The 22,951-nt window shown below is 53.5% G+C and overlaps 1 protein-coding gene across 1 annotated transcript in view; it reads right to left on the minus strand.

The window, feature by feature from the left end:
- Window positions 1-502: 502 nt before the first annotated feature.
- The window catches only part of FADS2 (fatty acid desaturase 2), a 37,662-nt gene continuing 15,213 nt past the window's right edge, over window positions 503-22,951 (minus strand). Inside the window, exons 5-12 of the mRNA XM_032283168.1 lie at window positions 18,065-18,190; window positions 11,052-11,112; window positions 10,590-10,666; window positions 4,758-4,855; window positions 4,423-4,519; window positions 4,017-4,096; window positions 2,512-2,637; window positions 503-2,171 (exon numbers count right to left, since the gene is read on the minus strand). Coding sequence (XP_032139059.1) covers window positions 2,120-2,171; window positions 2,512-2,637; window positions 4,017-4,096; window positions 4,423-4,519; window positions 4,758-4,855; window positions 10,590-10,666; window positions 11,052-11,112; window positions 18,065-18,190 — 717 coding nt within the window. The 3' untranslated portion in view covers window positions 503-2,119. The remainder of the gene's footprint in view (window positions 2,172-2,511; window positions 2,638-4,016; window positions 4,097-4,422; window positions 4,520-4,757; window positions 4,856-10,589; window positions 10,667-11,051; window positions 11,113-18,064; window positions 18,191-22,951) is intronic.

A 22,951-nucleotide genomic window follows, 5' to 3' on the forward strand; every position in this document is an offset into this window, starting at 1 on the left:
TGGGGGTTGGCTGCTGAGAGCAAGGTGAGCCAATGTTTTTTTTTTGCTTGTTTTGTTTTGTTTTTGAGACCGAGTCTTGCTTAGTCACCCAGGCTGGAGGGCAGTGGTGTGACCTCAGCTCGCTGCAACCTTCGCCTCCCAGGTTCAAGTGATTCTTCTGCCTCAGCCTCCTGAGTAACTGGGATTACACACATGTGCCACCACACCCGGCTAATTTTTTTTCTGTATTTTTAGTAGAAACGGGGTTTCACCATGTTGGTCAGGCTGGTCTCCACCTTCTGACTTCGTGATCAATGTTTTTGGGTCATTTCCACTGAGTTCCGGGTCCCAGAATGCACATCAGAGGCAGCAGGGAGAAGCGGGCAGGATGGTGGCAGGAGAGGGAGGGGATACGGAGAGACACAAGCGTGGGGACCCCCCCTGGTGCCCAGGCCCAGCTAGGAGAGCCCCCTCTACCACCCAATGCCATGGCCTGGCATTCGCATGTGGGAAACACAGGAAGTGAGAATAAAATTACTTGTTTTATTTCAAAAAACGTAGGGGTGGGGAAGCAACATGATAGACATTATGATCGGTTCCCTATGGGCTCATCCTGTCTCTGCGGGGGGCGGGGCATATAGTAGCTGAGGGCATGCCATGACATGGCAACCCAGAGGCTTAGATGTTAGTCCTTCCTGGCTGGTTAGAGCTGGGGGCACTAGGTGCCCTCCCAAAGGCCCCCATTCTGAGTTGTTGGTGCCCTCCCCTCCCCTGAATCTAAGAACTGATTAGTGGGTTAGACGCTAACAGCAGCTCAGTACTTCCCCCAGGACTTCCCCCCTCCCCTCTCACTTGCCCGTTCCCTCAGCTACCAGCTCCTCCAGCCCCCACCTCCTCCTCTTCTCTGCTCCAGCCTGGTCCTCTTGAGGTACCCCCCTCCCCAGCCCCTCAGGGCAGCCTCCACCTGAAACTCCCTCCCGCTCTGCCTTCCAGGCCCTCCCTGTCAGGGTCACCAAGGCCAGGCCATGTGGTGAAAGGCAGATTGTCACAAGGCCCGGCCCTGCCGCCCCTCCTATCAGAATGCATCCTGGAGCAAAAGGTTAAACACAGTAAAGGCAGGTACACATAGAAGGGTCCTGAGGGAGTGCCGTCCACACAGCAGCCCCGAGAAGGGGAGGGGCTGGGACGAGACCCCCCAGCTCCAGCACCCTCCCGCAGCCTGCAGGGCCAACATCCCCTGGAGCCAAATGGCCAGGAATTGGCTAGCACCGCCCAGCTGGTACCGGAGCATTTGGAGAAGGGTCAGATTGCTCCAGAATCCTCCAGGACAAGCTGTGGGGCAGGGCTGAGCCTCCAGGCCAGCTGGCCCCTCCCTGAACCTGGTCACTGCCTCTGCTGAGCCACAAGGGACAAGGGACTCCTGCTTTGGTCCCAAGGTCACAAGCTCAAGCTGGGGAGACGGTGGAACTGGCCTGTGAAAGCCCAGGCTCAGACCGCTCTAGTGATGGGGTGGAGGACTCTTCCAGGGCCCGAGGTCTGGGCTGGCTGTGCCCTCAGACCCAGGGCCCTGGACATCTTAAGAGAGGCCCTGGGTACTGATCCTGGCTGCTGGAGGGAGGCCAAGCACAAAGCAGGCCTCTTTATGAAAGGGCGGACCAATGGTGGCCGTCAGGGAGAGGGAAGCGGGGCCCAGAGGGTCAGGGCCCCTGGCCGACTAGGACCTGCCCCCATGAGCCCCAAGAGCATCTGAAGAACCAAAGTGGGGAGGGGGAGGCCTAGTGACCAGGCTGCAGGGGGGCTCACAGACCAGACTCATGGGCCGCTGCTCTCCTCCCACATTTAGGAGCAGAGTGGAGGTGGGACAGAGCCACCCCCTGTGGCTACCTCTCTCTCTGCTCCTTGGAAGAAGGGACCGGGAGGCACTGGGAGGACCCTGGTTGATGGCTGGCAGGCCCCAGGTAGGTGGGGTGCTGTGGGGAGACATGAAGGGAAAAAGGAGAGAAAGGGAGAAAGACCCAATTGTTGTCTGTGAGCGGCATGTAGTCAGCCTCTTGGACCCCCCTCAGAACAAAAGCCCACCCTTCCTTTGGCCATCACTCCACCTGCGCCCCTTCCCTGCGGTGTCCTGAGGGCTGTGGCTTCATTTGTGGAGGTAGGCATCCAGCCACAGCTCCCCGGACTTCTTTAGGGACCTGCAAAGAGGGAGAAGGACTAGGGTCAGGGACCAGGATGGGGGCCAGCCCCAGGGAGCACAAGGGCTGAGAGGGCCATGATTAGGGGGTCAGGTACCTCCCCTCAGACCTAACCACACCACCACTGGGCCTGGAGGGCTGCCAGCCCAAAGCCCACCGGGAACCCCATGCAGAAAGAGACGGTCTTCCTGCAGCCCAGGGAGAAAAGCCCGTAAAGCCTGACCCAGGCTCAGGAGTCAGGCAGGCGCCCTGGTGGGGGACTGTGCCAGGAAGACCCAGCCCCTCTTGTGCACCGCGGGCGATCCCAGGGCCCAGCGCCCGTGGACTCCCACCTCCTCACCTGATGATGTCCAGCAGGGCCCTCAGCAGCGGCTTCTCCTGGTAGTCGATGCCATGCTTGGCACACAGAGACTTTACCAGTGGGGCGACCTTGTGGAGGTTGTGCCGGGGCATGGTGGGGAAGAGGCTGAGGAGCACGGGCAGAGAGTGAGGACCCCAGAGGTGGGTGCTGCTCCGGCCTCCTCCCACCGCCCGGGGAAGACGCTGGCTGGGGCCCTCGGAGACCCTGTCCACAGCCAGGATCAGGCTTGACGTGTGGCTCCCCCTGTGTGCCCACTGGGGTGCCCCGTGTGTGGAGGGCATGTGCAGCCTTCTATGAGCAGAATGGTGTTTGTGCTCTACGGAGTGGGGAAGATATTGGGTGGCCCTAGTGTCATGTTTTTCAAAAAAGAAATGAAATAGCCAGGGAATGCTAGGAAAAGAGACAGTGAGGTGGGGGCCGGTGGCTCATGCCTATAATCCCAGCACTTTGGGAGGCCAAGGTGGGTGGATTACTTGAGGCCAGGAGTTTGATTTGTTTTATATATATATATATATATATATATATATATATATACACACACACATATACATATGTGTATATATGTATATATATATACATATATATATATTTTTTAAGACGGGGTGTCACCATGTTGGTCAGGCTGGTCTTGAACTCCCGACCTCAGGTGATCCGCCCGCCTTGGCCTCCAAAGTGCTTGGATTACAGGTGTGAGCCACCACACCCGGCCAAGGCCAGGAGTTTGAGACCAGCCCGGCCAACATGGCGAAATCCCATCTCTACTAAAAATAGAAAAATTAGCCAAGCGTGGTGGTGCATGCCTGTAATCCCAGTTATGTGGGAGGCTGAGGTGAGAGAATTGCTTGTACCCGGGAAGCAGAGGTTGCAGTGAGCCAAGATTGCGCCACTGCACTCCAACCTGGGGAACAGAGAGAGGCTCTGTTTCAAAAATAAATAAATAAATAAAGTGGAAAAATATGAAAAAATTAGCTGGGCATGGTGGCGTCCACCTGTAGTCCCAGCTACTCAGGAGGCTGAGGTGGCAGGATGGTTTAGCCCAGGTGTTCGAGGCTGTGGCGACTAAAAAGGCGCCACTACACTCCAGCCCAGGAAACAGGGTGACACCAAGGGGCAGCAGGGGCAGTCCCTTGGCCGATGTTCTAGACAAGCTTCGTAGCCCTGCCTTGCTAGCCTCACAGGGTCACGAGGTGCGCATGCAGGCTCTGGAACTACGAAGCCCAGTCCCATGTGGAGGGAGGTAGTTATCACTATGACCAAGTGGCACAGGACGAGGGGCACAGGATGTCCCTCGGGGAGATGGTGCAGGGAATCCCCTCTCCTGACCTCAGCGGGGCCAGTGAGGGAGGCTTGCTCTAGATGGCGCAGGGACCTTGCCAGGGGGACAAAGAGGTGGCCCCCACATACTGCGCTCTGCCCAGATGGGAGTAGTGGCCACTTCCCTCCCGCCATGGACCTCCCCGTCTCCCCCAAAGCCCCTCGCTCACTGGTGCTCGATCTGGAAGTTAAGGTGTCCGCTGAACCAGTCGTTGAAGAAGGACTGCTCCACGTTGCAGGTGGCTGACAGCTGTCAGGGGAGGGGATGAGTGTCAGGGGACACCCATGGAAAGCTCCAGGGCCTGGCCTCATTCCCTGGGGGCCCAGCCTTACCCAGGGTCTCCAGGCCACCCCTCCACATCATACCATCCTGCCTGGCGGCTTCAGCCCACTCAGATGCCCCACCTGTCCCTCCGGGACTCCTGCTACCCCTTCATGCTTAGCCCTGAAGCACCCAGCAGAAGGACACAGGCACAGCACAGCCCTGGGGCAGCTGGTGTGGAGCATCTGGGGCCAGGACATGGACATGGGGACCAGGCTTCGCGCAGCTCTGGTGACCAGCCCTGCCTCCCTTACCTGGCTACTGAACCAGTCACGGTAGGGCTCTTGGTCAATCTCCATGACAATGTGGTTCATCTGTGTGACCCACACAAACCAGTGGCTCTCCAGGAACCTGCAAGAGAGCACAGCTCAGCGCAGGGGCCGCCGGGGTCGGGCGGGGGTGGGGAGGGGAACGCCAACCATGGTGGGAACAGATCCACCCTCCCAACCGGTCCAGGACAGCTCCCCCTGCCGAGGGGCCAGGACGGGAGGTCCCTGGGGAAAGCAGAGCGGTCGGAGCCTCTTCACATGCCAAAGCCCCCATCGGTGCCAGTGGACGGCCCGGGGAAGAACCAGCCAAGCCCAGGCACCTGACGAAGCTGAGGAAAAGGAGGGCTCCCAGGATGCCATAGAAAGGGATGTAGGTGATGAAGAACCGGGTGTAGTAGCTGACGGCCCAGACCAGGTCCTGCGGGAAAGGACAGGGTTAGAAGCAGCCTGCCCTCTCCCCTGACCCTGCCCCGTGTACCCTCCCCAGATGTGCACACACCTCACACTCAGGCCTCTAGAAGCTGGACCCCAGTCCATTGAAATGCGTTGAGCAAAGACACACCACCTGTTTGCTTGGGGTTTGCGTGGCTGCCTTTGTTTCTAGCGGAATGCTGAGTGTTTTAGCATCAGGAAGTGGACTATGCTCTCCTGCTGAGGGGTTGCGGTGGGGGTCAGCAGCCCTTGAGTGGGGCAGGGGCAATTCTGAAGGCACACCCCCAACCCTGGGTCAGGTCCCCAACCATCCCCCAGTCCTGTCTCTGCTCCTCAGCACCTGGGTCTCCTCCTGGCCTCTCCTTCCAGCAGGGTAGAGGGCTTGCGGGAAAGGTCAGAGGCACCATTGTCCCTGGCTCAGGGCTCTCGCAGCAGACAGGCTGCCCTCCCCACACCATGCTGTCGTCCTGTGTCCTTCCACTCTGCTCTCCTCCCTGCCCCTGGATGGAGTGGTATCAAGGGCGCAGCTTGGACGTCCTCTCTCACATATTGGGAGGGTGACGCCATGGCTCTGTCCCTGTCCACTGCCATCCAAGTCCTGTCTCAACTGGACCACAGCAGCAGCCTCCCACGGTCTCCTGCTAGTCCTCATGGCTCTGGCAACCAGAGTGGCCTTTGCTCTAAGCAGATCTCGTCTCTCCCCTACTAAAGCCCCCATCCCACCCAGTCACCCACGGAGCCTCATGGGGTGGAGAACCTGTCTTTACTCAGCCCTCTGATCCAGCAGCTGCCTTGTTGTCCTGGACAGTCCCTCCCTCCCTTGGGGCTTCTGCATGGCCTGTTCCCTCTGCCAGGGCACTCATCCTGCCGTGAGTTTAGGTACAGTGACACGTGCCACAGGCTCAGCGCAGGTGTCCAAGGTGGAAGGTGAGGCCAAGGGACTACCCTGACTCACTTCAAATGACTGAAGAACAAGGTCACATTTGGGTCTTAAAATAAATCCTCACCCACTGGAGAGGGGGAGACTAGGAGCTTATTCCAGTGGCTCGGACACGAAACGACAGAGGCCTACACCAGGACCCACGGCGCTGACAAGGAGGTGACAGATTCCAGAACTGTCAGAGGCCAAGCTGGCTGCATTTGTGCCTGCTTGGCTGTGGGTCTAGGCTGGTCCTGGGTAATCAGGGATCAGGTGCCAGCAGCTGAATAGGAAAGGAGGAGGGAGCACTCAGGAGGGGCTGGAGATGGCCTCGGGGCCAGCAGTGGCCGAGGGCAGGACCTCACATTCCAATGACACTGCCTTTAAGGGGCCATCGGGAGGCAGATGTAGCCAGTGCTGCTCCCACTTTCCATGACCTTCTTCTATTCTGCGTGTGCTGCAGTAGTGTGCAGTGTATCTACACATGTATGGAAACAGAATGAGGATGTGCTTATGGATTTTTTTTTTTGAGACGGGGTCTTGCTTTATTGCCCAGGCTGGGGTGCAGTGGTGCAATCATGACTCTCTCCCGGGCTCAAGGGATCCTTTCACTTCAGCCTCCTGTGTAGCTGGGACCACCACACCTGGCTAATTTTTTTTTTTAAATAGAGATGGGGGTCTCACGCTGGGTGTGGTGGCTCATGCCTGTAATCTCAGCACTTTGGGAGGCCAAGGCAGGTGGATCACCTGAGGTCAGGAGTTCAAGACCAGCTTGACAAACATAGAGAAATCCCATCTCTTTTAAAAAAAAAGGTTTATATTTTCTTTATATTAAAAAAAAAGGAGAGATGAGGTCTCACGTAGTTGCCCAGGCTTGTCTGGAACACCTGTGCTCAAGTGATCCTCCAGCCTTGGCCTCCCAAAGTGTTAGGATTACAGGTGTGAATCACCACCCCCAGCCCAATTTTTACTTTTTTTTTTTTTTATTTTTCTTGAGATGGAGTCTTGCTCTGTTGCCCAGGCTGGAGTGCTGCATTTCGGTCTCAGTTCACTGCAACCTCCACCTCCGGGGCTCAAGTGATTCTAGTGCCTCAGCCTCCCGAGTAACTGGGATTACAGGGGTCTGCCACCACGCCTGGCTAATTTTTTGTATTTTTAATAGAGATGGGGTTTCATCACGTTGGCCAGGCTGGTCTCAATCTCCTGACCTCGTGATTCACCTGCCTCGGCCTCCCAAAGTGCTGGCATTACAGGCGTGAGCCACCTCACCTGGCTTTTATTTTTAAGAGACAGGGTCTCGCTCTGTTGTCCAGGCTTGAGTGCAGTAGTGTGATAACAGGTCACTGCAGCCTCAAACTCCTGGCTCAAGCCATCCTCCTTCCTCAGCCTCCCAAGTAGCTGAACTACAGGCACATATCACCATGCCCAGCTTTTTGCAGAGACAGGGTTTTGCCATGTTGTTCAGGCTGGTCCCAGACTCCAAGCTTCAAGTAATCCCGCCCACCTCGGCGTCGAAAAGTACTCACTGAGATCACAGGTGTGGGCCACTATGCCGGGCCTGGACTTTTTTTGAATGTAGAGAGAAATACTACTCAGAGACTGCCAGTTTCAGGGGCAGGGAGCTCAAGGGAGCAGGAGCAGCTAGAAGGATGGAGTGAGGGGGTTGGGGGAAGTCAGCAGAGGTGGGGACCTGGAAGCCAACAGAAAGAACTACAAGAGGGCGTGGCCAGTGGTGTCGGATACAGCAAGGTTCCCAGAAGGTGAGTAGTGGAAGCATCCCAGGATCCAGGGAATTTGCCAGAGAGTGTAAACGCCCCCATCCCCCCACCCCCTCCACGCCAGGAAGCCTTCTTCAGTTCTAAGGGTTTATCACCTCTTTCCTCTAAGCCAGGGTCCCCCAACTCCACGCTATTGGCACCTGGGACAGGCTGCTTGTTGTCCTGGGAGGTTCTCCAGGGCACGGCAGGGTGCTTGGTACCATCCTGGCTAGATGCTCACCAGATGCCAGGGGCACCCTCCTCCTGGCATCTGTTGTGACAATCAAAAGTGTCTTCACGCCTATAATCCCAGCACTTTAGGAGACCAAGGTGGGGCGGATCACAAGTTCAAGAGATTGAGACCAGCCTGGCTAACATGGTGAAACCCCGTTGCTACTAAAAATGCAAAAATTAGCTGGGCATGGTGGTGGGTGCCTATAGTCCCAGCAACTTAGGAGGTTGAGGCAGGAGAATTGCTTGAACCCAGGAGGCAGAGGTTGCAGTGAGTGGAGATCGGGCCACTGCACTCCAGCCTGGCAACAGAGTGAGATTCCGTCTCAGAAAAAAAAAAAAAAAAAAAAAGTGTCTCTAGATACTGCCAAAGGGCAGAACAGCTCTGCTGAGAACCAGTGCTGCACGTCATAGGTGCGCTCCTGGCCCTCAAAGCCCCGGGGGTTCATCACCCGTCCGCTCTGCCATGCCCTTTTAGGAACATAGTGTGATTTCTTTTCCTGTTTAATGCTTTGTTCCTTAGGGAACAAGCACAGGTAAAAAACCAACAAAAAAGTTATATGTATTTACATACACCTGCCATAAAAACTGATGAGAAACAACCCCCCACAGCGCCACCTGCCCAGCACAGCAGGCTCCGGTGACTCTTCCGAGGGAGCCAGGGGAGCCCGATGGAAAGGGCAGCTGCGGCAGGTGGGGAGATCTGCGTTCAGTTCAGATTCTGGCCTCAGAGCTGATCCAGAAACTTTGGGTGGGTCTCTCCGACACTTTAGTGTTCACAGACCTCGTCAGTGAAACAGGGTTAAATGACATCAGGTGGCAGGCTCCCCGTTCCTGGAACATGGCAAAAACTGACGAAATGCTGGCTTTTGAGGCAATAGCACGTCCTGGAATCGGGCATGTACAAATGTACAGGCTCTACCAGGACAAGGCTGGCAGAGGCTTCCAGAGTCCTTCCTCTTCCCCCACCACCCCCATCCGCTCCAGCCCCAGCCTGGGCCCTCCTGGCAGGATCATAGGCTCGACCCCTTTGCCGGTAATTTCAATGAGACAATGTAAGACCAGGTGCTTTGAAGCCTTTAAAATGATCTACGAATATGAGGTATTGGTATGAGAAGGAGATAGAACGGGCTGGGCTGTGGGGGAGAGTACAGGACCTGGCATCAAGGCCACCCCTCTAGTGGGTGTCACCTTTGGCAAGGCACAATATCTTCACGTGTGAAATTGGCCAGACGCAGTGTCTCACACCTGTAATCCCAGCACTTTGAGAGGCCAAGGCAGGCATATCACCTGAGGTCAGGAGTTCAAGACCAGTCTGGCCAAAATGGTGAAAGCCTGCCTCTACTAAAAATATAAAAATTAGCCGGGTGTGGTGGCAGGCATCTGCAGTCCCAGCTACTCAGGAGGCTGAGGTAGGAGAATCACTTGACCTAGGAGGTGGAGGTTGCAGTGAGCTGAGATCGTGCCACTGTACTCTAGCCTGGGAAACAGAGCAAGACTCCATCTCAAAGACAAACAAAAAAACCCACCAGCGATACATACTGAGCAACTATATCCTCATCTGTTCTCTCCCAAGGGGAGGCACCACATCCCTGTCACTGTGAACCCCACTCTGACTGTGGTGATAGCTCCGTCGTGGGCATATTATGGTCTTACACAGAATTGGGACTGTACATCTACAGAAAGCCAAGCGCCCGCCTCCTGCACCACGCTGGTCAGCCCTGCTGCCGGGGCCTTTCTCTCTCAGGAGAAAGAAAATCAGGAGACTCTGTAAGCCTATTGTTTTGAGTTGAACTGTGTCCCCCCAAAAATCACATGTTGGAGTCCTCAGCCGCACTACCTCAGAATATGACCTTATTTGGAAATAGGGTCATTGCAGATATAACTAGTAAAGATGATGTCATTACAATGGCCCCCAAAGCAATATGACTGATGTCCCTATTTTAAAAAAGGAAAATTTTCAAGTATCTGCTTTGGATAAAGAGAAAAGAAAATTAAAAAATAGGCCGGGCATGGTGGCTCATGCCTGTAATTCCAGCACTTGGGAGGTGGGCAGATCACTTGAGGTCAGGAGTTCGAGACCAGCCTGGCCAACATGGAAAAACCCCATCTCTACTACAAATACAAAATTTAGCTGGGCGTGGTGGCCGACGCCTACAATCCCAGGTCCTTGGGAGGCTGAGGCACAGAATCGCTTGAACCCAGGAGGTGGAGTTTGCAGTGACCAAGATCACACCACTGCACTCCCGCCTGGGTGACACAGCAAGACTCTGTCTCAATAAATAAATAAATACGGACAGTTTTTTGTTTGGTTTGTTTGCTTGTTTTTGAGATGAAGTCTCACTCTGTTACCCAAGCTGGAGTGCAGCGGTGAGATCTCGGCTCACAGCAACCTCCACCTCCCGGATTCAAGCAATTCTCCTGCCTCAGCCTCCTGAGTAGCTGGGACAACAGGCATGCGCCACCATGCCCGACTAATTTTTTGTATTTTTAGTAGAGACTGGGTTTCACTACGTTGGCCAGGCTGGTCTTGAACTCCTGACCTCGTGATCCACCCACCTTGGCCTCCCAAAGTGCTGGGATTACAGGCATGAGCCACCATACCTGGCTGAAAGTAGAGATCTTTAGGACTGGCTCCTGGTGGCCCCAGAGGGAGTCCTTTCCTGAGAGCAACAAGGCCGCTACCCCAGGGAGAAGATGCCTCGGGCCCCGCAGGCTACACCGAGACACACAGGGAGGCAGCATAGGACCCCTGGTCCACCTGTGCCAGTCACCCCCCTGCCCACGCCAAGCCAGCTGTGCCCCCGACTCACCACCCAGTCCTTGCGGGAGATCATGGTCGTGAAGATCTGGTACTGGAAATACACGGGGATGAGCAGCGGCGGCCCAACTGCAGGAGAGAGACAGGAGCTTAGAGGCATCCATCCCGCCCTGCCTGTGCCAGAAGGTTGGGGGAACTTGGGCCCAGCACCGAATGTAGGGGCCAGCCTTGCAGACATGGGCAGAAGCGGCTGGGGCCCCAGGGACTGCAGAGAAGGCTGGGAGCCCCTGAGGCTCCCGTGCACCACCCCTGGGACTCTCTGAGCTTCTGTGTCCCCGCCTGGCCTGTAACATGGGCTCAGGGGGTCTGCAGGGGAAGGCTGCTATGGCCCCCATTTCTAACAAGTTTAGTGTCCCTTTGTGGATCTGCAAAGGGTGGCAGGTAGGAGGGAGAGAGACGCCACTCTGGGGGGAGGGGAGGGCTCGGGAATGGTTTCTGGGCACCGAGCACTCACTCAGGAAGAAGTATTCGTGCTGGTGATTGTAGGGCAGGTATTTCAGCTTCTTCTTGCCGTACTGAGGAGAGAGGAGAGATCATGAGCACCCAGCAGCCTCGGCTCCCAGCCTCCCATGCTCCCTGACCCACCCTGCAGCCACCATCCCTTCTCTCTGCTCAGCCACCATCTCTGTCAATCTGCACCATGGGCCCACCAAGCCTGGGGCCCCTCCAGCCCTCTGGGCTCCCCATGCTGCAGCCAGCAGCGGCCAACTCTTCCTCAGCCCTAGCTAAGTGCTGGCCCAGTGGCATCAATCCTCCACAAGGCCGGCGCTTCTGAGGCTGAGGCTCAGCGTTAAGCCGCAGCCCAAGGCCACAGGAAGTAGCCCTGGCTGGAATCAGAACCCAAAGAGCTGACTCTGAGCCCATGTGACAGGCACTAAATAAATGTTTGTTGAATGAATGCGCAACAGAGCCACTCTCGGTGGGGCATGAGCACCCAGGGAAGATCCTAGGTCGCCATGGAGAGCTCCCAGAGCCCACAGCGGCAAGGAGAAGCTAGGTAATGGCCCCAGAATTGCTGCTGGTCATGAGGCTGGGAGCATCTATCTCCCTGGAGCCTCCATGTAATTTCCAAAAGTGAATCACTCCCCCCAGCTGGAGCCTAACCTTGAGGACAGAGCAGAGTGGGCCACGGCACAGACTCCTCAGGTCACATCTGGCTACCCGAGGTCCCCACGAGGGCACTGGTTCCTTCCCCATCAGAGCCCGCACCTTGGGCAGCCTGATGCCCAGAGGCTGTGATGGAGGAGGGCTAGCCTGGGTCCTGGGCATCGTCATTGTCCAAAGCCGCTCAGACCACTCCGTGTGAGCCAGGCATAGGAACCATGGCCCCAGAGGATCTCTGGAGCCCTTAGTTCCACTGTCCAGCCCCTAGGAACCAGCCCACCCTGCTCTTTTGGGACTGAAACCATAAGAAGCCGCTCACTGAGTGGCACCTGCTCCTCTTGCTTGCAGTGTGGGGAGGGTGAGCTTGGACCCAGCAGATGCGCTTGATCTGATTCAGCCTCTCACCCGGGCTGAGACTGTGTGAGTCGCTTAGCCTTGCTGAGCCTTGTCTGGCATCCGAATCAGTACTTGGTAAGAGGAGCCAATGAGAACGCGGGCATAAGTGCCAAGCGCTGATCCCAGGACACTGCCCATCACCCTCCCCATACTCCTGGATCCAAAGGCCAGAGTTGCCTCCTCCAATAGTCTCCAGTTCTGCTTTCTGCAGTCAGGAGGTCAAAGTGAGTTACAGAGGATGGTGCCCAGGCCAGCGCCACATCATCCAGGTGCGAACACAGAGGGAAGTGATTGTCCAAATCACAGGGAGAGCATGGATTCCTGAGGCAAGAGGCCGTGGGTGGGACCCAGGTCCATCCTGCCCCCAGGCTTGCATCTTGGCACCAATGGCCATGGTCACAGCACACCCGGCTGAAGAACCCCAGAAGCAGTGAGTCCCTTTGTTCTGTGTGGCCTCCTGAGCCTTGGCCAGGAGCTCACTCATTCCCAGAAAGCACGGCCACTTGCAGGAAGACTATCATTAGGGCCAGGGCTGAGGCTGGCTGTGGAGAGGTCTGAGCCAGGGGTGCCTTGGAGGAGCCTTTCATGGGTCTCCAGTGGACGGCGGCACTGGAGGAGCCAGCACTGGGGACAGTGCCCCCAAGGTGCCAGTCTCTGGGGCCTGCAGTGGCCCACAGAACAGGCCCCTGGGTTCCACTGGAAGCTTCTCCCAGAGGCCAGGGTGCAGGCTTACAGCCCAGCCTTGGTGTGCAGTGCCTCTGCTCCGGCCAAGAGCGCCTCGCCACCACATCTGTCCCACAGGGCACCCGTCCCCTCGGGCTCTCATCTTTCCCACGCTTGGTTCTCTGCCAGCGCTTTGTCACTTAAGTCTTGGGAGCAGGGAAGGGAGGGAGAAGTATTTTAGAGCGTACCAAGCTGGGGGTGAGTGCCTGGCTGTTTCATTTATCGGAAAGCTGGGCTACCCAACTAACGCATTCCCCAAGGGCCCCCAGGACTCTGAAGCTGTGATTCGCAGTTAAACAGTTTGGGTTTGGACAGTGGTGTGACCTCTTCTTGGCTGTTACCCTGAACAAGTCACTTCATGTCTCTTGGCCTTAGTTGTTCCATCCATGAAAGGGGTCGATGATAGCTCCCGCCTCACGAGTTAAGCAAGGACTAAGTAATGCTCACGGTGGTGCCCAGCCCACAGACTCACTCAACAGGAGTCACGCTTCTTCCCAACTGGGGGCTCAGAGCCCCAGATGTGGGGAGTGGAGGACCCCAAAGCTCTCCTCTTCCTGAGGAATGTCTGTCACACACACAGAGAAAGCCCAGGAGGCAAGGAAGACACACACAACTCTCACCCGGCTGGGCTGCGGGCAAGGTGTGGGTGGCGTATGGCCAGACCCCAAGAAGGAGATGGTGGCACACACGGACCTCCCTGTCACCAGGGACAGCGGGTTCCTAGGCTGCGGCTGGTAGCCGGAGATGCAGGCTAGGGGCAAGCGGGGGAGGGTGGCCAGGGGCAAGGAGGGGAGGGCCGCCAGGGGCAAGGGAGGGAGGACAGCCAGCCCCGGTGGCAGGGCTGACTCTCCTGTCCTCGGTCTCTCCATGCACCACAAGGCCAGGCTTGGATGAGGGCCCAGGGGACACCAGGCCATGTGGAGGGGACCTTTCAGCTTTGGAACAAAATGTCTGAGGAATGACAAGGGACTTCCTTGTCCGTAAAGGGTGGGGGGAGGGGAGCTGTCCCAAAGCCCAGTCTCTGCCTCTGGGAACCTGCAAACTCACAGACGGAGAGAAGCAGACGACACGGCCTCCCCAGCAGGAGCAGAATGGCAAGGTCCCCATCTAAGGTCCCTGCAAAGGTGGCATGGGTGTCCCAAGGCAGGACGGGTGGCTTTGGCCTGTTCATGAAGTTCGCCTGAAGCAGGAAGCCCAGGGCTTAGCTTCGGACAAGCAGAGCCACAGAGGTGGCAGGAGGGAGCGAGGGAGGAGGGAGGAGGAAAGAAGGAAGGAAGGAAGAAAAGAAGGAAGGAAGGAAGGAAGGAAGGAAGGAAGGAAGAAAAGAAGGAAGGAAGGAAGGAAGGAAGGAAGGAAGGAAGGAAGGAAGGAGGGAGGGAAGGAAGGAGGGAAGGAGGGAAAGAAGGAGGGAGGAGGGAGGGAGGGAGGGAAAGAAGAAAGAAAAAAGGAAGGAAGAAAGGAAGGAAGGAAAGAAAAAAAGGAAAGGAGAGACTGTTTTCATTATTTTCTAGAATATGATCATCTACCCGGGAAGCTCAAAAGAATCAACTGAAACACAACTAGAATCATGAAGAGACATAAGTGGACACTAGCAGGACAAAAGAGAACGACCCCATTCACGGCAAGGCCATGCAAACAAAAAACAAAAAGAAAATTAACATAACTACCCGAATATCAACTGCTTTCCTGAGTACTGCAGAACCTGCAATCATGATGACAAAAATATAAAATGTAAAAGGATTGTGTTTTAAAAGAAACATCCATAAGACATATATAGAAATACAGACCTTGCCAGGTGCAGTGGCTCATGACTGTAACCCCAGCACTTCGGGAGGCTGAGGCGGGCGGGTCGCTTGAGGTCAGGAGCTGGACACCAGCCTGGCCAACATGGTGAAACCCGTCTCTACTAAAAATACAAGGATTAGCTGGGTGTGGCGGTGTGTGCCTGTAATCCCAGCTACTTGGGAGGCTAAGGCAGGAGAATGGCTTGAACCCAGGAGGCAGAGGTTGCAATGAGCGGAGATCACACCAGTGCACTCCAGCCCAGGCAGCAGTGTGAGACTCCATCTTAAAAAAAAAAAAAAGACCAAAAGGCAGAAAACAAGGAAAAGGGCTTTACTGCCTAGCCCACGCTGTTCACAGTGCTGCGTTCTGGGAGCCACCTGACTGGGCAGCTTTGCTTATCTGTGCCTAGAGATAGGAGCCCTGGCTGGTGTCCTTGCTCTGGAGACTGTTATGGTGGCTTGAGACCCTGAGGCCTGGCCACCCCCACCTGGCCCTGCTGTGGCACGTGGGACTGGCATGTGATAAGTTCCATCAGACCCACTGTCACTTCAGTCAAGAGACAAGAGCTCCTTCCAGGGCAGCCGGGTCCCATGAGAGCCAGAGCACAGGTCGGCCAGGAACCTGGGAAGCACTGACTCTTTCCCCATGAGTGAGAGAGAGGGGGATTTCCACGGAAAACCGTAGTACTCACCGCGGACTTCCAAATGCCATTGGTAACTGGACAACCAGATCCCCACAGCCTCCCACTCCTGCCTCCTGCCCCAAAGCCAGCATTGCAGAAGCGTCGGGGGTGAGAAGGTGTGGGAAAGGAGAGACTTGCTGGCACCACGCACAGGAAAGATGCCTTTCTTGCCAGTGCAGCCGGTGGGACTGGACTGTCTTTGTTAGAGACACAGAGAACAGCTGTCATGACAGCTGACGGCTTCACACCACAAAGCCTCCCCGACAAAGCGAAGCCTTTGTCCCCGCTTATCAGAAGGCCCCAAGTTCATCAGTTCCATTATCTAGACACCTCCGATCACAGCTGCCAAACTGTTTCCTAGAAGAATAACAATGGCATGCACTTTGGCAGAAAATAGAATCCCTGGCAGCCCAGAGAGGCTTCCAAAGTACAGAACCATGGCTAATTTCCTGCAAATTGGCCATGTCACAGAAAATCCATGTTTCTGCTCAGATATTCTCACAGGTGGAAATGAAATCAGAACGGGGAGTACAAACAAGGGAACCAGGCTGTCTCCTTGCCTTGTTCCAAGCCTTAGGCGCCAACGCTGTCAGGAATACCACTTCACTCATGACACCACGCTTTAGTGAGGGAAAATTGGCCTCACTTAGCAAATGCTGATTGAACCCTACTCTATCCATGGTTTTGTGGCTCTTAAGATCTGCATAAAAGCAACAAGCATCTTCTAAACTTTCATTTTCATCATTAATGTATTTCCAAAAAGCAGCGCATGCATATTTTTTTTCTTGGAAATTTCACCCTGACATAGAGGCTTTACTCTAAAGGCAGGCAGATCACAGGGTCAGGAGTTCGAGATCAGCCTGGCCAATATAGTGAAACCCTGTCTCTACTAAAAATGTATTAAATAAGAACATTTTTTAAACACATTGGTGGGGCTTTTATGCAAAAGAAATTATGAATTACTAACAGGCAATTTTTCTGCCTTATAAAATAATGTAGGTTCTGTTTTGGTTCAGAAATATAACAGAATACCATATGGCTACAGGAAGATGAGACCTGTCTATATAGACTGGGAGAAGGGCGTCCACATTCACAGAGGTGGCAAGTTGCAGGATACAAGGTGGAAATTTTTTTGTTTTTTTCTTTTTATTTTTTAACTCAGTCTCGCTCTTTTGTCTGGAGTGCAGTGGTGCAATCGTAGCTCACCGCAGCCTTGACCTCCCAGGCTCAAGTGATTCCTGTACCTGGAACCATAGTCGCACACCACTACACCTGGCTAATCTTTTGTATTTTTTGCAGAGACGGGGTCTCATTATGTGGCCCAGGCTGGTCTTGAACTCCTGGGGTCAAGCAATCCTCCCACCTCAGCCTCCCATAGTACTGGGATTACAGGTGTGAGCCACCACAGCTGGCCTAAAATTTTTGTTTGTAAAGAAACACATATATGTATGTTTATACACACATAAAAATATCTAGAAGATGATATAGCATCTTGTTAACTAAGTGGTTACCCTCAAGGGCATAAAATTTGAAGCAAAGGGGAGGTATGAGAGACTCACTTTTTTTTTTTTTTTTTTGAGACAGGACTTGCTCTGTCAACCAGGCTGAAATACAGTGGTGTGATCACAGCTCACTGTAGCCTCAGCCTGCTGGGCTCAGCTCAAGGGATCCTCCCACCTCAGCCTCCCCAGTAACTGGGGGTAGGCACTCGCCATCATGCCTGGCTAATTTAAAAATATATACTTTTTGGAGAGACAGGTCTCACTGTGTTGCCCAGGTTGAGACTCACTTTTAAATTCTGGATATTTCTATACCGTTTAAAAGTTTATACCAAGTGTGTTCTATATTTGCAGCAATACAAAGAACTAATACGAAAATAAGACAGCATAGTAAATGGAAGGCAATGGCTTAGCAGTAAAAGGTCTGCGGCCTCACCCTAGACTGGCCACTAAATTACATGACCTTCTCAGCTGGGCACGGTGGCTGACGCCTATAATCCCAGCACTTTGGGAGGCCAAGGCAGGAAGATCATGAGGTCAGGGGTTCGAGACCAGCCTGGCCAACATGGTGAATCCCTGTCTCTACTAAAAGCACAAAAATTAGCCCAAGGTGGTAGCACACGCCATAATTCCAGCTACTCAGGAGGCTGAGGCAGGAGAATTGCTTGAACCCAGGAGGCAGAGGTTGCAGTGAGCCGAGATCACGCCATTGCACTCCAGCCTGGGCAACAGAGCAAGACTCTGTCTCAGAGAAAAAAAAAAATTACGTGACCCTGAAAGTGTCCCATCCTCTTGCTGACCTTCTATTTCTCATCTACTGGTAAAGCAGTTGCACCAAGCCATGCTGAGGCTCCTTCCAATGCACAGGATCATGGTTCCCTGAGTAAGGCTTCCTTAACATGAGCCAGTCAGGTGGTGTCCAAGCTTGAGCCCTGAAATCCTGCCTTCCTGCTGAACTGGAACAAGGTTTCCCTCTACCTGGGAAGAAACAAGCTGGAAAATGCCTTTCCTGGCCTATGGGTGGGAGGGAGGCATCTACCATTCTGATAAGGAGCTGCCTCCAGTATTTCCAGGTGAGACCATTCCACATACATTCCAGCTGGAACAGTTCAAGGTGCCTAGGAAAGATACATTCCAGCCGGAACTATTCAGGGTGCCTGGGAAAGGTATCAGCGCGGCAGGAGACGTGGACCCGCCTGGCTGACTGTCAGTCCTCCAGGCTACTTTCCCCGCTCAGGCCAAACACTTCCTAGGTCAACACCATCCCCTTTGTCGTACCTCGATGGGCTGCCATCTGCCCAGGACGAACGTGTGCAGCATGTTCACATCGGGATCCTTCTGGAAGATGTTAGGCTTGGCATGGTGCTGGAAGTGGCGATGATTCCACCAGTTGGCGGAGGCACCCTGTGGGGAGAGAGGGCTTGGGATGAGCCATGCGGGCCACCAGGGAACTGAGCTCACCTGTGACAGGCCCTGCTTGGTACCAGTTCCCTGCACCTTCAGCCCTTGGGGACAGCACCTCGGATCCCCATAAAGTCAGAATCCAGCCCAGCCATGACTGAGCTCAGAGCATGGGCCAGCCCCAGATGGAGTCAAGTCACTTTATCTCTCTAGGCTTCAGTTTCCCCAATCATAAGACAATGATGGCGGGCAAGGTGTGCTGCTGTGGGACCACGTGGTGAGTGCTCCAGCAGGTGTGGGAGCTGGTCTCTGCCTCTCTGCCCCCAGGTGTGAAGCCAGGGCTGGGCAAGGTAAAGCCTGGGTTTCAGAGACAGCAAGAAGTGGTCTCTACTATGTGACCCAGAAATCTCCCTCCAGAGTGTATATCCAAGAGAAATGAAAACATGTCCACACACAAATTCATAGAGGAGTGTTCATATGAGTATGCTTCAAAGGAGCCAAAAAAGCAAAAGCAGCACAAGTGTCCATCGGCAGATGAGGGATGGATGAAACGTGGATTATGCACACAACAGTCTATTGTTTGGCTGTGCCATAAACAGAAGGAATCGCTGACACTTGCTACAACACGGATGAGCCTGCAAACGTGCAAAGAGAAAGAAGCAGCCACAAAAGGCCACATATCGCATGATTCCAGTGACATGAAACATCCAGACTAGGGAAATCTATAGACACAGAAAGATTAGCGGTTGTATAGGCTAGGACCGGGGTGGGGGAGGGTGTGAGGGGGCTGGGGTGTGATAGCTAAGAGATGTGGGGTTTCTTTTGAGCCTAATGACAATGCTCGAAAATTGACAATGATGATGGTGGCATACATCTGTGAATATACTAAAAATCACTGATTTGTCTACTTGAAATGGGAAAACTGGCTGGGCACGGTGGCTCACCCCTGTGATTACAGCACTTTGGGAGGCAGGGCGGGTGGATCACTGAAGATCAGGAGTTTGAGACCAGCCTGGGCAACATGGTAAAACCCCATTTCTGCTAAAAATACAAAAGTCAGCCGGGCGTAGTGGCAGGTGCCTGTAATCTCAGCTACTCCAGAGTCTGAGGCAGGAGAATCACTTGAACCCGGGAGGTGGAGGTCGCAGTGAGCCAAGATCACACCACTGCACTCCAGCCTGAGCAACAGAGCAAAACTCTGTCAAAAAAAAAAGGTAGAGGGGAGAACTGTATCTCAATAAAATTTCAATAAAGCTTTTTTTTTCTGAGACAGAGTCTTGCTCTGTCACCCAGGCTGGAGTGCAGTGGCACGATCTCCTCTCACTGCAACCTCCGCCTCCTGGGTTCAAGCGATTCTCCTGCCTCGGACTCCCGAGTAGGTGAGACTACAGGCGCATGCCACCATGCCCAGCTAATTTTTTATATTTTTAGAAGAGACGAGGTTTCACCATGTTAGCCAGGATGGTCTCGATCTCCTGACTTAGTGATCAGCCCGCCTTGGCCTCCCAAAGTGCTGGGATTACAGGTGTGAGCCACTGCACTCGGCCAGAGCATTTTTAACAAACAAAAATAAAGGAGATTACAAGTGGCCCCTGCTCTTGGAGAGCGCAGTTGTGCTACTATGCTGAGGGTGGGTCCTGAGATTCATGTCACACCCCGAAGGCGGGAGGGAGGGCTTAACAAATAATAGCTAACATGAACCGGAAGAGCTTTCCTGCTTCTAACACTTAAACAGGATTCCATGAAACATGACGCATAACATGGGTGTTTCTTTTGAGGCCACAGATTTCTGTCCCCTCAGCTCAAGCTCTTGAGAGGCACGGCCCTCAACAAAATTGCCCAGCGACAGAGGAAAGAAAACATACTTTCCTGATCCTTCAGCATCACGACTACCCTAGTGCACTGTTGTTGCTGGATCAATGCTTTGATTAAGGGTCTGCAAAAAAGCCCACTCTGCTGGCTGGACCTGGTGGCTTACGCCTGTAATCCCAGCACTTTGGGAGGCTGAGGCATGAAACAAGTAAGTGTGACGTTTGGAGGATACCAACCCAGAGATGTTTGTTGTGTGAATAAATGGAGGGAAGCAAGATGGGCTGAGAACAAGGAGCCAGTGATGGGGGGCAGTCCCGGCTCTCCCTGGACTCAGGATGAGATGAAATGAAAGCAGTTTTTGTTCATGCTACTGCTCTGCTGTGATTCTCTTCCATTCTTTGCAAGGTGAGGCCCTGCTTGTCCTTCTGAGCACCTGGAAGCCCGTCCTGCCCCGGACCAGTGGCCAGTCCCATTTTCACAGAATGCGGTCAGATGTTGCTTACCCTAAACTGGCTGCTGTGCTCTGCCCCAGCACGGTGAGCTGTAATGGCGCCACTGCACTGCAGCATGGGTGACAGAGTGAGATGTCTCTAAATAACCAAGAGTGATAAATACTTGCTACAAGTGTCACTAAATAACCTTGCTAAGGTTAGAGTGACGAAGAGACCAAACCCTTGTTCTTACAGAGCTGCGAGGGAGGGTCTGGCATCATCACACCAAACTCAAACTGAGCTGGGGCCAGGAAAGCTAAGCGTCCACCCCACTAGAGAAGGTGGCCAGGCAGAGTGAGGGCTGCTTTCCTAGCAGAGGGAAGAGCCTACGGGAGGCCCTGGGAGGGGAAGGGGGAGTGTGGAATGTTCCAGAAGCCAGAGGAAAGCTCTTTGGTATAACTGTAACCAGCAGTACTGGGCGGAGCCATATCAGAGCCTGAGGCAAAAAAAAAAAAAAAAAATAGTGTACTCTTGGCTTTAATGGAAGCAAATTCATGGATAATATTTTCAAAGTCTGCTTTTTTGCCTCATCTTGTTTTCAGCGAAAAGAATTGCTGAGTTTGATGATTTCTGTCAATCAAGTGAAGAGCTTAAATAATTTTTATTTTTATTTTTAACTTTTTGAGATGGATTCTCATTCAGTCACCCAGGCTGAAGTGTGGTGGCACGATCTCGGCTCACTGCAGTCTCCACCTCCTGGGTTCAAGTGATTCTCCTGTCTCAGCCTCCCGTGCAGCTGGGATTACAGGCACACCACCTCGCCCAGCTAATTTTTGTATTTTTAGTAAAGACAGGGTTTCACCATGTTGCCCAGGCTGGTCTCGAACTCCTGACCTTAAGCGATGCACCTGCCTCAGCCTCCCAAAGTGCTGGGATTACAGGCGTGAGCCATCACGCCCAGCCAAGCAAACTCATCCAGCCTTAACTAATTTTAATTACGTTCAATTTTAGTAAAAGTATAAGTACTGTTTTGGCATTTACACTTAGAATGTTATGACTTCTAATACATCAGCTTCTAAATTCTTAAATATTTTTTCAACTACTTTAATGCTCTGGGAAAAAAATTAGCCGTTAAAAAAATGACACACAAACACGTATAGAGGGGTGCATGTTTTTCCATTTGCCTCAGTTGTCCTGATTGTTAGTTAAAATTTTGATATTTTGCTCATTGTGGATTTTTTTTGCATCAATTTTGATTTTTTAAAAAGCATATTGCAGGCCAAGCGTGGTGGCTCATGCTTGTAATCCCAGCACTTTGGGAGGCTGAGGCAGGTGGATCACCTGAGGTCAGGGGTTCAAGACCAGCCTGACCAACATGGTGAAACCCTGTCTCTACTCAAAATACAAAAAAATTAGCTGGACATGGTGGCACACACCTATAATCCCAGCTACTCAAGAGGCTGAGGTGGGAGGATCGTTTGAACCCAGGAGGCAGAGGTTGCAGTGAGCTGAGATCATGTCATCACATCACTCTTATTGCCCAGGCTTGGGCAACAAGAGTGAAACTCCATCTCAAAAAACAAAACCATATTGCATTAAAACATTATTTATCTTGAGGACTGAATTTGTCTGGTGTCCCTGTAGATTTTACACCATAGGCAAGTGCCTCACTTCCTTCACCCCAGTCTAGGCCCTGGCGGCCTGAGATGACGCTGCAGAAAGGCTGGTGATGTCCATCTCCAGATGGAGCACCCAGATGGCACTGGGCCTTCCAGGTTGCATTTATTTATTTAGAGACAGCGTCTCACTCTGCCCATGCTGGAGTGCAGTGGCGCCATCACAGCTCACTGCAGCCTTGAAATCCCAGGCTCGAGTCATCCTCCTGCCTCAGCCTCCCCAGTAGCTGGGACCACAAGCATGCACCACCACTCTTGGCTAATATTTTTATTTTTAGTAGAGACAGGGTCTTGCTATATGGCCCAGGCTGGTCTCAAACTCCTGACCTCAAGCGATCCTCCTGCCTTGACCTCCCAAAGCGCTGAGGTTATAGGCGTGAGCCACTGGCACCTGGCCGATTTTATCCTAAGCACAATACTGAACTACGAAAGAGTTTTACCCTCAAAATTGTCTTTGTAAAAGATCACACTCTGGAAAAAATGTTCACTGGGCATGACATGGGCTGAAGGCAAACAGAAGGTCAGGGTATGGAAAACATGAAATTCCACGAGCGGCTGGGCTAATGTCTATAATCCCAGCACTGTGGGAGGCTGAGGCGGGCAGATCATGAGGTCAGGAGTTCAAGACCTGCCTGACCAATATGGTGAAACCCTGTCTCTACTAAAAACACAAAAATTGGCTGGGCGTGGTGGTGTGCGCCTGTAATCCCAGCTACTCAGGAAGCTGAGGCAGGAGAATCACTTGAACCTGGGAGGCAGAGGTTGAAGTGAGCCAAGATCATGCCATTGCACTCCAGCCTGGGGACAGAGCAAGACTCCATCTCAAAAAAAGAAAAAGAAAAAGA

This window comes from Sapajus apella, unplaced genomic scaffold (genome assembly GCF_009761245.1).
Source record: "Sapajus apella isolate SASKATOON/1434 unplaced genomic scaffold, GSC_monkey_1.0 scaffold14, whole genome shotgun sequence".
NCBI lineage: Eukaryota > Metazoa > Chordata > Mammalia > Primates > Cebidae > Sapajus > Sapajus apella.